General features: G+C 39.9%; 1 protein-coding gene across 2 annotated transcripts in view; it reads left to right on the top strand.

Moving 5' to 3' along the window:
• Positions 1–737: 737 nt before the first annotated feature.
• Nkain3 (sodium/potassium transporting ATPase interacting 3) overlaps positions 738–15,016 on the top strand; it is a 617,618-nt gene continuing 603,339 nt past the window's right edge. The window contains exon 1 of one of the 2 annotated variants that reach the window (XM_021159669.1): positions 738–1,336. In XM_021159669.1, coding sequence (XP_021015328.1) covers positions 1,283–1,336 — 54 coding nt within the window. In that variant the 5' untranslated portion in view covers positions 738–1,282. The remainder of the gene's footprint in view (positions 1,337–15,016) is intronic. The other variant, XM_021159668.1, reaches the window with a different exon arrangement.

Genomic DNA, 15,016 nt, shown 5'->3' with positions numbered 1-15,016 from the left:
TGATTTGGCTACAGAACTCCTGGGCTCTGCTCTGTTCATGTGAAGGGAGTCGGTTTCTTTAGAAATCGTGGAGAGTTTGTTTGGTATCTTAAGTAACTAGAATTAGGTTTTACTTCTAGACTCCTCTCACTTTTTCTCTGTCCAATTACTTATTTGTGTTTATTCTAGAAATATCTCATTATTATTAAAAGGCCCTGTCTTTTCCTTGTCAGTGTCTCTATGAAGACTCCCAGGGCACTCCAAGTTAAAGCCTTCAGTCATTTGAGCAGTGTGTCTAGTCTCTGCGTTCTTGGGGGAACATTAAGCTCTGCTGCGACCCTAGGCAACTTTTCCTAGAAGATTCCAGCAGGGGCGCCTGGTGCGGAAAAATGTCATCTTTGCCAACCTGGGACCCAGAGTCTTGGGTTGAGACCCTTATTGATTGAACCACCTCTTAGCGCCATGCCAGTGGCTCAGTCCACTGCCCTACCTTGGCCATTCATTATGTAGAGCGCTTTCAAGTTGAGTTCCAAGTCTCTGGGTCCTTCCTCCCCACACACCAAACAGAACATGTACCTCTCCAGGGCAGCTTGGGTAAACCTAGCTCCAGGTTTTGCAGTAGCTTCCACCCACTCCTCACACCCAGAAAGAAAACCTACAGCTTATGACTCCACAATTGCTCCGTGAGCCTAGGCTTCAAATCCCTGGGGGCCTCCCAGATTCAAGCTCATTCACATTCATTCTCATCCTCCCACAGTCTCTTTCTCTCTCCCCAGACTCCTAACAAGGCAAGACGATCCTCCCCAGAGGCGCTCTCTTTCATTCATCCCCTCCCAACTCACACACACACACACACACACACACACACACACACACACACACACTCGCGTGAGCACACACGCTCACACACCGACCCAGACAGCCCACCGCACTTTCCAGACACCCACCTCCTGCATTCTCCCCTCCCCTAAAAGACATTCACCCACTCACCAGCTGTAGCCTCTTCCATCCCCCGCCCTCCGCCCGGTTCCCCCTCCTCAAGAAGCCGACCCTCGCGCTAGGCGGTAGGGACCCCCGGCAGACGCACTGCACGGGCGCGCCGCGCTGACCTCCGCCCGCCCTGCACTCAGATTAACAAAGGCGACAGCGAGCCCCAGTCTGAAAGCAGAAAGCCGGCCGCGGGGTCCGGAGCCTGCGCCCGGTCAGTCGGAGAGAGAGCCGCGCGGGCTGCTCTGAAGTCGCAGGATACAGCCGGAGCTGCCAGATCTCTCTCAAGCGGCGCTGCTGGGACGCTGGCCCCACCATGGGCTGCTGCACTGGGCGCTGCTCGCTGGTCTGTCTCTGCGCACTGCAGCTGGTAAGTGCCCAGTGCGTCCGGTCTGGAACCAGTCCGCTTTTTGGACTGGCTTGTAGGGCTCAGTCCCTGGATCCGAAGCTCTCGGCTAAAGACCGGTGAGCCGGCGGAGCGCATCAGAGGGATCCCCCACCCTCTCTGTCCCTTCCAGGTTATCTGTGCCTCCCTCCTGGTAGCTCTTGCCCACAGGAGGGCGCGGTCTCACTTCTGGTCCCAGGCGCTTGGGTTCACTGCGCCCCCACCCGGCGTCGCCACGCGGTCGGGGGCAGCTGGGGTGGCGTTCCAGGAGAGAGCAATATCCCCTCCCCTCTCTTGGACACCTAGAGTGTGCATCCTCTGCAATTCTGCTTAAGTTATGCCTGGGTTTGGAGCTTGCTCTTATTGGGACGGTTTTCTGGACACAGGTTCTTGTTTGGTTAGAAGGTGCTTGGGGGCAGCCAGTTACTGAGAGAGCTGCAATCTCACCTCTCTTTCAGTATCTGGAAGTCGATCATAGAGGAGTGGAGTACTCCAGGAACATGTGGCTGTGCTTGGGAACCACAAGTTCAGCCTCTGCCTTTTCAGTTCCTCTTTTGATTTTCTTGAAATGCTGCGTGCTCAGGATGCTACGGACTGACAGCTGTCTTTGGGGAGTGAACAGAGCAAAGAAGGGAACCGGGCTTCTGTTTGGCTTGGCCCCTTGCCCAGGGAGTGAGTGGAATGGGAAGTTGGAAATCAGGGTACAAAGATAAAAGACCTTTCTGATTCTATGCAAATACTCGGGGTCCTATTGTTATTAGGATTGATTCTGTGGTCTGTTTCGTGGTCACCAGAAGTCAAGGCTGCAATCTCCTGTGCCAGACTTTTGTGAGTGAGATTCATAGTCCTTTTTTTTTCCCTCCTAGTTCAGGGAGCAGACCTTGTAGGCTCCCCGCGGCACTTCCTTTCTTTGAATCATTGCGTTTGTTTTGTCAGAAACCACAAAGGTGTAAGTGGTGTATTTTGACAAGGCTTTCAGAGAACTTTACCTAATGGTGATAGCTCTAGCAGGGCTCATTAACGGGAAGAAGTAATAATGAGGCGTAGTAGTTAGTCCTTGTTCACTGGAGGTTTTTAAACATTCTCACTTTTCCAGTTTCCCCCCAAAGCTTCACTGTATATGTGCTTATTCTTCTGTAATCATACACGCAAAACAGATAAATCCGGAAGACTATTGGATAGCCTATTCCACAATGTGTTTGAAATAACAATAATTTTAAACTTACACATGAGCATGTTTTTTTTTTTCTTTAGCTGGGGCGAAAACCCTCAAAAGAAAGCTTACACAGTGATTTTTTTAAGTGAACTCGGCTTTTAAATTAAAAAAAAAAAAAGGAATAAATTCGGTCAACTCTTGTTTCCCTAAGGCTGCTGCTAGTTAGCACACTGGATTGTGTGACCCGTAAAGGCATAATTTAGTGTTACATTCATATAGCACGTAAGGGTTTCACACAGTCATAATTTAGTTCACCAGTTTCACTAATTTGTCCATGAGGAACTCATAGAGGTTTTTGTTGTTGTTGTTGTTGTTTTCCCCCAAAGTAAGTTGTAGTATGGTAGAGGTGGAGACATGATCATACGAATTTCATAACTGGATCCTAAACAAAAGAAAGTATATGTGTTGTCTAGGTAAGAGTTTCTACCTCTATGATAAGACACTAAAACACAAATCCATAACACAGTCTGTCATCAACATTAGGGTGGGAACTCAAGACAGGAATCTGAAAGCAGAGCCCGAAGCAGACACCTTGGGGAGTGGGAGTGATGCTTACTGGTTTACTCCTGTGATTTTCTCAGCCTACTTTCTTATACAAGTCCAGAACAACCAGTCCAGAGGTGTCACCCCTCACAGTGCGCTGGACCTTCCCACATCAATCAGTAACTAAGAGAATGTACAGGATAAGCTGGCAGGGGTGTTCACTCATTGGAGGTTTTTCTCTTCTGAAATGACTCCAACTTGTGTTGAGTTGACAAGAAAAACTAGCCAGGATTCTTCTCTACCACATTATTAAATTAGTGCATGATAGCATAGTTTATGTAAAGAATAGTACTGCATTGAAAAAAACCACAAAAATTCTTACTATAAATTACTTCTGGAATAATTCTTTTGTTGAGTTTGACAAGCTCTTGTCTTTATAGTTTTGATGTGACTACTGTTTGATGCTTTTATTTGATTTAAGGGGAAAGGAGACACTGAAACATAATTGGAATTCATCATTGCTATGACCAGATTTCTTTTTCTGATCTGTGTAATAATTTACAGGCCCTAAAAGGTTGTTTATGAATTTCTTTTGACAAAGCAGAGGCTATATACTTGTAGTTTTAGTATGCATCACTGAAAAATGTTTACTAAAATAAGAGGCTTAAACAATTTCAAAAGCACAGATAAAGAAGAATGTAGAAAAATAATTATGAAGGAGCGAACCTTAGATATTTAGCACCTCTGTTTTGAATATGATTTATTTAATCTTATATTATTGAGTCTACAATAATGGTTATGGTTGATAACTGGCTCACTGAAATCATGAACATTTAAGAAATCATCCCTCTGAGCCTGCTTAAATCTGCTCCAGAGTGCTCAGGGAAAGGACTCCAGGTTCTGTGAGACCTAGTGCACTTCCCACTGAAAACAGAGGCCCCTCTTCCAGTTTCCTGGTTTTGTTTACTGTGTGAGTCCTTGGGAGATGAGGACTTTGAAACCTTAACAAGTGCTGCTGAGAAGAGGGGATGCCACTTCCTACTCAGACTTGGTGCAAGGAATTCACTTAGTAACAACAGAGTCACTCACTCGCAGACCACTACCTAAACAGCCCAGGAGATTTAATTCTAGACAGCCAAGAGATCAGTGATCTGATTCCTTTGCTCATGAGCTTTACTCTCTCCAAAGTAAGAAAGCACGAACTTGCCATTTTTTAGGTGACTAACACTGATGAACTCTGATTTGCAAGTCTGTCCTCTATCTTCCTTCTGCTACTGTGACTATTTTCCATCATTGCCTTTTCTCCTTATGTGCTTATGCCTCAACTCTGCCAGACCAGATTAAAGAGAAAGTGTAAAGGATAAAGACAGGAGCATAGAAAACGTTGAGACCTGAATCTTCCTAGGAAAGAGTTGGTTACCATCCCACCCATTTCTCAAGTCAACAAAAAGCTTTTAAATACATCTTATCTAATGACACGTTTGCTGCTGTGTATAATAGCAAGTATTCTATTATCAGGTGTGTAGAATCCAGAGTTTAAAAGAACACTGGAGCATACGTTTGCTAAATCAGCTTTAGTCACCATTTAAATGAGCCTTAAATGTGTGTGTTAAATTCTGTCATTACCTCCACATGGCATTTCAGAAATATTTTCCCTGAGCTGCCTAGGGAAAGTGTTGAATGCACTATGGCAGGCATGGTTCCTACAAAGTATTAGACAACTTCCACCATATAGTCATCAGACTCTAAGGATTGCTCAATAAAACTTGACGTGTCATTACTTGAAGAAGTTATTATATTTTATATTCTTTTATGGTGAGAGCTATATTTATTGTCAGAGCTGGTAATCAGCCCATTAAAAGTCAAAACTATGATGGCATATTTATAGCCACAGAAAACCCAAGAGATTTACCTAAACAAGCAGCTATTAACATATAGATGGGTTGTATGTTTTATTTTGGAAGAACATCCTCCCCAGTTAAAGAAAATCAGCATTTGTTTGCTGACAGACAGTGGAAGAAAAGCTTCAAGGTTTCTATTTCACCTTCTCACTATCTTGAGAGCAGAGTACCTGTGACATTCAAAAGCGCAAACAAAATGTGCACGATTGGTAGTGACATATCTGTGTGAGTTTTGAATTAAGTCTTGTGAAATGCACTGCTTATCTCACAGAAATGTTGGACAGCCAGTATGGAAACTCATTTGTTTTATAATGTAGATATAGTGATAGTTTTGCTTTTACATGGTTTTAATTTAAACAGCTCTTTTTTTTTCTGTGCAGAAGATTTACCTTTTGAAGATTATTTTATTTTATATGTATTTGGGGTTCCGCCAGATGTATGTCTGTGCATCAGATGCATACAATGTCTGCCGAGGCCAACAGTTCCCTGAAACTGGAGTTACAGATTGTTTTGAACTGCCACAGTGGTGCTGGGAATTAACCCCTGATCCTCTGGAAAACCAGTCAGTGCTCTTAACTGCTGAGCCATCACTCCAGTTCTGCAATGAATTCTTAATTTTTGTTGTCTTTATTTCAATATTCTGGCTCATCTTATGAAACTTAAGAAGGTTAAGAGCATTCATTAATTCATGACTAATAATGAGACATTAGAATTGGTGTAGAAATCACCTTTCATAAGCCAAGGCTGAGAGCTGACCTACACATCAAGTGCACAAGAATGTTAAAAAATGTGAGGCCACAGGAAATATTGAAAGTAGAAAGGGGGCTGTCTGGGAAGAGAAAAGAGAAGCAGGAGTGAAGGGATTCAAGACAGGATAGATAATAGGGGGCTGAAAACAGTCAAAATACATTCTATCTATGAAAATGTAGTGAGATCCGTTTAGTTTGGGTTCTCTTAAGGAACAGAACTATGGTAAATTTGCACAAAATAGGCATACGAACACAGAGGAAGATAAAGGGAGAGGCTACTGATTATGTCACTGGGCTACTATGACCATGGCCTTGGGCCTTCACATGCAGAAACTGCAGACAATCCACCAGGAGCTAGAAAGAGGCATAGTGCTTCTTACCATCCTCGTGGGCTTCCCTTATCGAGGTGGTTGGACCTTGAGATCAGGGTCATACAAGGGATCTATGAGGGGCAATCTGATTGAATATTATGAGGTGCACAAAGATTTGGACGGGCTGTCATTCAAATTAAGTAGGTTTGGGGGTTGGAAAAACTTGGAAAGCCTGGACTTCTCTCAAGACTGTCTACCAGAAGCTTCATTTCTGATGGTAAACAGAAAGGAACTGCGTCCTTGGCTCAGAGATGGCTGACTCTCCAGCTCTGACTGCACTGTCCCTCTGGAGTTCCTGAACTCTAGCTTTTGCACATGTGATTCTTTCCCTTGGAGAATTACTGACTATCGAGCAACGGGGTCAGTCTGTAGGACTCTTAGAGTATTGTGTTTCCATTCTGATCAGGTTTATTACTGAGATACACTGCATCCAGACTGTGTGTGTCAAGCTCAGTGTGCCTTCTCTGTCTTGTCTGAGCTATTCCTTTTGAGCTATATCCATTAGGATGGACCCCAGATAGAAGACAGGTCAGTCAGTGATGGTTTATTACAGAACAGGACTGCTGTTGGGATAGATATGAGATCTCCCTTCCCGTGTCTCAGTTCTCTCCGAGTCTCTGTCTCTTTCAATAGCAGTCCTCAGGTCTCATAATACATGGATTAAAGGTTTCCTTGATGTTAATGCTCTCCGGATTCTTCTCCAGTATTTACTAGGATGGTTCGGACCCTCTGTAAGAACTTGAAGACTGTTTTTAGTTTTACTTTGCTAACTGAAGTCCTGATTTTACTATTGTTTTTAATTGTCAAATAATACTTTTTACAGTGCACTGAACAATTGGATATTTTGATGTAGGTTCAGAATGGGGAGGATTTCAAACAACCAGAACAGCATAGTCTCTTCATGAATTTGTTTGGAATTTCTCACATTTAACATTAGGTTCCCACTATTTAAACACTTTGTACATATCATTACCTACAGCCACCATATGGTCCATTTATCTCAAACTAAGGCCTGCATGGTACCAGTGTTATTGAGATTAATTCAGATATATCTTTCTGATGGGCACTTATAAGAAAATGCTGAACATTTCATAGTATAAGCCTCCAAGCTAACAGATTTATATCGTCAGATCTTTTCTTTCTCAAGCTCCACCTACTGATTACATGTTTATTTCATTGATTAATACTTTCTGTGATGTTTTTGGTTTAAACCTATTTTATGATTCTTCTCTTCCCAAATCCTTTGTATAGCTTCCCTGTCCTGACCATGGATGCACTGCCTTTGTCTTCCGCATGGTTACTTGTTCTTAATACTACTACAATGAGATCAGCATTATTCCATCAAAAGATCATAACACATCTGTTTAAGCTACCTTAGATAACCCAGCAATACAGAATCAGTTTTCACTTACATAAATGTGCACCCCCTGTTTCGCAGGGACAAATCCCAGCATCCTGAAAACCACCTGTGTTTCTGTGTTCTTACTCCCATCTCTTTCCTTGAATTTCAGAATTGTAAGGTTGAGAAAATAGATATGGAAATATATATATATATATATATATATATATATATATCTCCCCATGACATTTCCACATTTTATTCTCTAGAAAGTACTATTGATTTTAAAAATAATGTTCTCAACTTTAATCAGTTAACTTTCACAGTGATTGCTTTCATGAAGATTTTTGTTTTTCCCTCAGAAGTATATCCTTATCATAAATTTGGGGAATTCTTCTCTTTATACAATCAAGTCATTTCTGAAGGACTAATAGACACAATGACATATCACAGGTAAAACATGTGTGGAAAAAGTAGATGACAGACAAAGCAGCTTGTGTTTTTTAATAGCTAATATTAGTGAAGTCCTGTGTGTCACCTTCTTCAGAAGGACTCTGAGCTTTGATACTTTACTCTGGCAGAGAGCAGCCTAGTGAATCTGCTCAGTTTCAGGTACTTTCTGAAGTTGTTTTGAGTTGTTTAACTTTCTGCTGAAGGAACTCTCCCTCCAAGATGAAAAGCTTCAATCTCAGAGGAAACTGTTAAGCACACGTCCATCCATAGCAGAACATCATTTTCACCCAAGGATCATTCTTTAGCAGTGATTAGCAGTGGCTACTAAGGTAACACAAATAAATTAACCCATAAAAGAAACTAGTCTATGCTTTAAATCTGGAATAATTATCAAAATTCCTCAAATAAAATGGGAGATGTGCTATGAATGCTTTCTCAGGTAAAGACCATTGAGCTATAGACACAATATGCAGGAGACATTAACATAACTACAATAGAATAAATGTAGTTGGGTACAATGGGTTGGGGGATATGACACCCTTGATGCAGCAAGAAAACAAAAAACTGTTCATTTGGAACAGAAACACTTACCTACAGAGAGTGGAAAATGAGATTAAGAACTGGAAAGCCTAGGGGTTGGCAATGGCTCCTGTTGCAGTAGGACCATTCATTAGAATGTTTCCCATTACTAACAACATATATTTAAACCATTAAGTGGAATTAAATGTTAGGTACCTTCAACCTACTCTTTCCACTGGACTTTGCATTCTGAATGCTTCAGGCATTGCTTTGTTAGTAATAGGTCTCAGTTAAGGAAACTAGATTGCAGCAGTTCTCTTCTTGTAAGAGAATTGAGCCCAACCAGCTTATGTTAAGGCATATATATTGCTGGCAGCTTCTCTCTTTTTCAGTAATAAGGGATATGTTTATATTTTGGTATTGATCAGTATGTAGTAGAATAAATGTTTGTAAGTAGGAAGCTATAGGATAAGCAGACTGATTGGTAAACTCAGTTAATCAGGATACATAACAAAGCACTGTGCTTGAGTTGTTTCTTCCACTAAAAAGTACCTTGAAATGAAATGATCTTAATTAAGATGTTGTGAAATAAAAATTCTCATTAGTGGCAACTCTTCCCTTAAATGTTTACTCTTTCCATCTCTCTCTCATTCATTATATATATATATATATATATATATATATATATATATATATACTTGAATATACACATATATTCAAGTATAGATATATAATTGAATATATATACATATATACATACATACATATGCACATATAATTGCATATAAACTCTTACTATGCAGTCTAGGATGGCTACAAAACTTGTGATGATGCCCCTGTCTCAAGAGTAGTGGAAATGCAGGTATGTTTCACTATACCAAGCTTCTTAAATCTAAATACCTAATAAAGGAAATCTTTAAAATTGTAGTTTATAAGAAGAAACCTACTTTAGCTTTGTCTTTAATTACAACATAGAGATCCGCATGCCTTTCTAGCATTGGAATCTCTTTCCCAAACATCCTTATCCCTTTCTACCCTTTCTTCTCCACATGAACAGTTTTCTAATTGGCCAATAGTGAGATAAGGCAATGTATACTAGAGCCAGCTTGTCCCAGCTGGGAAGAGTTTACAGAGAGGGTTTAGAGATTTTATGAGCCAATTGTTAAATGCAGTTTTATTTAAAAAATTAATTATATGAGCTATAAATAAATTATCTGGAAAGAAAAGTAATGCATATTCAGAAGTCAGCATATTTACCATCTGGATATTATTTTACATTTACAGTGCTGTTGGGTAGGACTTTTACATAGAAGCATGCAGCTTACAGAAGATTTTGTCCAACTTTTAAGTCTAGTGACATTATATTGGTATCGAGTTCTATTATGGAAGAAGTATTTTCATATGCAAGTATACAAATGTCACAAATCAAGTTACCCTGCTGTCTTCTAGAGCCAGTTATTAAACATTTAATAACACACCAGGCAAAGTCTTTTATCAGAAGGCCAGTTTTCTTCCTATGAGTCGTTACTGATTAAGGAGCCTTTAATTAATTCTTCATACAACTAATTAATTTATTAATTTATTCATGTACCGAAAACATAATGTGTAATATAAACATGTACATTATAGACATGTATAAAATTATCTAAGAATAATGGAAAAGGTTTTATTATTAAAAATTGCACTATTTACTCTGCATAGTCATTTTCTGGTTTCTGTAAAGTGTTTATACATTTTGCAGTTCTCTAAGTAAGTTAGTAATTGATAATGTCTCATAGGTTTCATTCTTAAGAAACTGGCTAAAACAAGACTCCTTCCCCCATGGGAGCCTCATTTCTGCTTATTTTGTATTGACTGGCTCCTATGAGCAAGAACTAACTTCAATACCTAGCGACCTGTCTGCATTATTGGCCCTAATTAGTTCTTCCCATGAGGATATCAAAGAATCAACATCAAAAGGATTCAAATGTCTTTTTACAGCCACATCTGGCTTTTCAGGCTCAACTGAATTACTATATTCCATTGACTCCACGTTAAGTTGTGAATGTTCAATCTTAAAGGAGACTTATTTATATAAATAAGTGTATTTAATAATAAGTGTATTTAGTGTATTTAACCATACACTGGAAGGCATTTATAATATAATATTCATTGTCTAATATTTTTAAATGAGTCATTGATATAACAGGATCCCAAAACCATATGCATCCAAAATTTCTTTGCTTCATTCTTTGAGATGTCTTTAAGAGGTAGGCATTATTATACTATCATTCATAGCCAGAAAAAAAGAAATGTGAGAAAATTACAGAGTGTATTGAAGTAACATATTTTCTCATTTGTACATTTCTAATGCAGTTAGACATATAATGTTTTGAAGTATATCATAACATGTAGCATGTAGAAGTGTAAGAAAAGAACTCTGTGGAATGTTGTGTCTGCATTAACATAAATACGCTATGCCAAAGATGTTAGTTGCAAAGTATAATTCTCTGAGCAAGCTATTTCCTCACAGGAAAGCGTGATGCAGGAGACTTCAGTCCCAAGTAGAGATGTTGAGTTCTTAGAAACAACTTTTGTTTTGTTTGCAATTTCAGTAGAATGTAGCCTTTCTCATTGGCCATATCTATTTTTAGGGTCCCTCAAGACATACCCTGTTGCATTTGAAACAAAGGATTGATGAAATACAAGCTATCTGCAGATCAAGGACTCTCCCCCTTTGTGCATGCTCCATTTTCTCAAATAGATGAACTACTTCTGGCAAGCTCTTTTGCTGCCCAATATAAGCAGTTTTCCCACTGGGGTCGGTACTCACGGTGTCTTCTCTCCTCCTAAGAGTTTCAGTCACTAATCCTTTTCTGCCATCTGACAATAAACTCTTCCTTGGCCTTGGATAGCTCACGTACTAAAGATCGGAATGCTGTAACCACAGTATTGAATGGATGGCTTAAATTCAGGGCCTCTTAGAGAGAAGCATTAGATGATGGCTTGGAACCATTAAGGGCCTGCCAAGATCCCCTAACAGCCTTTTCATCTCACAGAGAGCTGTGGTTGGAAGTGTGCAGATGGAGCTTTCCTCAGGGATGCTTCCATGTGAGCCTTGTTGAATCATTTCACAAGTAGGAGACTTAATGTTTTATAACATTTCAGAGACCCTCCATCATAGCACAATCCTTGGACATGTATAATTCATGTGTTTGTTTGGCTAGACCTGCAGTGTCTTTATACGTTATAACGTTTAACTCCTTCATTACTAATGGTAATTTTGTTGGAATGCAGATGTTTTGGGGACTTTAGTTTAAGAACTATTATAATTTAATAGTTTCCTTTTTCTTTAAGAACCACCCAAAGTGTGGAATACTGATTTTTGTTAATGTATTTTTCCATAATGGAGACAAACTAGCTTGACATTTGAAAATAGATCTGCATCAATTTCACTTCCTGATAATTTAGTTATAATACATTTAGGTAATTTTCATTTCTGGAAGACCAGGCTAAGGCATTTCAGACACATAAATGGTACATCTTTAATTTCCAATTGTCACAAACAAATTTGATTACAAAATATACATTAGTTGCTATTACTGATGAGGAGTTTAAATGCTATTAAAGGAGTGGCCATTTTATAAATAGAACTTCACTCCTTTGGTCTTCAACATCATTTTTTAATTAAGAAGTGATCAAAAATTTAGATTTGAAGTGACCAGTTGCTTTCCCTGACATGAATAAAAGGACAATGACTGAGAATCTTTTTCTATAGGCCAAAGAATATCTCAGGAAATGGTCAAGCGATGTGAACCACACACTCCGAACTTGAGCCTCCACCACCTTTGAGGTGGGTCATCAAAAACAACACTGAACCACCCACTCAGCAAGCAGAGAACAGATTTGAATATGATATCACTGTGCATGTGTAGTCATACGGTAATAGAAATAGGTCAATGGTAGATGGTGGGATGAATATGAGTGGAGAGAGTGCAGTAAAGCAGGACAAATTTAATGTACTTCATTTTGCATCCCTAAGGAGCACAGCCCCTGAACATTCATAGATGACCTTGATAGTTAGGGTTTCTCTTTCTGTGCCTCTCAGATATCTGGGAATGGTGTTTGGGGCTGCATCCCATTATATACTCACATATAAACTCCAATATGGTTAGTGGTAGTATTTTATATGAGCAGCCTAGATATGATGATCTGAACAGTAATGAACCACAGACAAGAGATGAGTCAGCAATATTGTATTTTAAGTAGCAAATATAGGATTGCAAATTTGCCAGCGACCTATATAGCAATTAGCAATGCACTCTTAACAAAGGAGGGGTGATTTTCTATTTCTGACATTGAAGTATTATGAAATATTCAGTCAAACTTAATTAGAAAAGTTATTTTGGAAACACCTGTAGTTGAGAAGGAAAATGAAGAGACTCAGACATGAAGGCTAATGGCGAATTATTAGAATTGAAAGCAAGTAGGTCACAATACTAATAAAAATATCTCCCTCCAGCCTTTGCTTCAATCTGTCTCCTTCACCCCTGGAATCACTGTCCCATGTTTTGATTTTGGCTGAACCAAATTGCTAAGCCAATTTTGCCAGAGTCAAGAGCATATATCTGTTCTTTTTAGCTCCTCAACTGGTTTTTAGTGAGATATTAGATAATAGACTTAGATTCTTCCCCTAGAATCAGTAAGAATAAAGAGTGCTAACTGTAGAAGGCTAACTAGAGGAACTAGGACCCACTCTCACTTTACCAACAGAGTTTCCAAGCTTCTTTAGCACTCCCCAAGTGACAGCTGGTAAGTAGTGATTCATTTCTATGATATAGGGTTTGGCAGATAGAAGGATAATAAGGCACAATTGAAGTTATGTTTGCACCATGTTTATCTCTGCCTATCCTGCTGCTCTCTCCATAGTTTCTTTCTGCAGAAAGGAGTGCAAACACAGAGATGCCTATGTTGAATTTTGCTATCCTCGTCCTTAAGCAGCCAGCTATGGCGTGATATGTCCACATGTTCATTGACATTCATGGCACGGATCCTCGAGCTCAGGTGGCAGCAGCCTGGCTGCGTCTCCCCTGGGATTTCCCTTATCACATGGATTTTCTTGAGTGTGACATTCTAATGGAGGATCTCAGAGGACACCTAGAGCAGTGTTTCATGATCTGTCCTTTCCTCCCCATATGGCTGAGGAAGGAGGCTGTTTAATTTTCAGTACAGTTTTTCTTTGATAAAAGTGGCAACAGAACCCATACCTTATCATGCATGTCCCAGATGAAATGGGTGCACAAAAGGTGCCATTACAGAAAAAGAATCAGGCAGGATGTAAGTGTCACCTACTAATTGTCTACCTCCCATCTAATTACGTAAGATTGCTACCTGGGGCTTGGAGTTGATACACGCATCATTCGACAACTCCATTGATTTTCTCTTCTTGTAAGTTCATTGTGGTGACTACTTTGTAATTATCCTTTCCTACCAAATAGCAGGAATAAGCAAATTCTATAAGAGTTCTGCCTGAACAAGATGTGTTGTCTAGCTTGTGGATGATTTGCGAAACTATTTCTATGGTGATCTACAGAATAAAATATGATAGATCTGCTTGTCCTGAAAAAAAAAAAAAGAGAGGAATCAAGTGTTACTAGTGACAGCATGCAATAAACATTTATACTCACATACAAGTGTTCCCAACTTGTAAATCAAACGTTCTGATACTTGCATATTTCTAAGGTACATTTGAATAATTAAGAGCATTCAGATGTGAAATTAAATGTATTTTATACTTTATTTATGCATTCAGGCTGGTTACTTTTTTAATCACTTAAAAACTTTTAAGTTTCCAGCCTAGTGTTGAAGCAGAAAGCTGTGAATGGGCAGAGGACTCCTGGAGAGACAGTTGTTCAGTGCACTTAGGTGGAGACTGGGCTCTGTGCTGATGTCCTCATCCATGGCCCTTAGATTGATGCACTATGTAACTGTGAAACAATTCACATTGTACAATGTACAGTGCCTCCAAGGAGTTCATACTAAGAGTCTGTATCTGGACATTGGATGTTGGTGAAGTCATGTAGAAAGTAGGTCATCCCCATTTTGGGGATGTAGCTTTCAGTACATTCCATAGCCCATAGGCTGATTGAAATTTAGCTCTGTTTTGCTTCAGAGGGAGCCAGCTCTTCTGAGCCCTTCTTTTTTTGGTCCATTTCTTCTGTGCATATTCTGATCTTACTAACCTTATAGTCCCATCAAGTGCCCTCTGAGATCATCACAGAGGAAATAGAAGGGGCCTTGGAGTCAGGAGTCCATAATTTCATTTGTGACTTTTCTGTAAAAATCAGTCTCAGTGCCTTGTGAACAGGTGAGTTAAGATTCTGTGTGTTCAGCACTTAAGAGCACTTGCTGCTTTTGTAGAAGACCAGGGCTTTTAGAACTCACAACAAGTGGCTCATAAACACCTGTAACCATGTTCCAGAAGATCTAATGCCCTCTTCTAGCCTCTGTGAGCTCTAGCAGGAATGTGGTAAACATACATGAACATACACACACACACACCACACACACCACACACACACTCACCACATACCACACACACACACATACACACACACACACACACACACCACATACACACACACACCACACCACA

This window comes from Mus caroli, chromosome 4, assembly GCF_900094665.2.
Source record: "Mus caroli chromosome 4, CAROLI_EIJ_v1.1, whole genome shotgun sequence".
Classification (NCBI taxonomy): Eukaryota; Metazoa; Chordata; class Mammalia; order Rodentia; family Muridae; genus Mus; species Mus caroli.
Note: the sequence above shows the minus strand (reverse complement) of the source record. Positions and strands in the feature narration are given on the sequence as shown.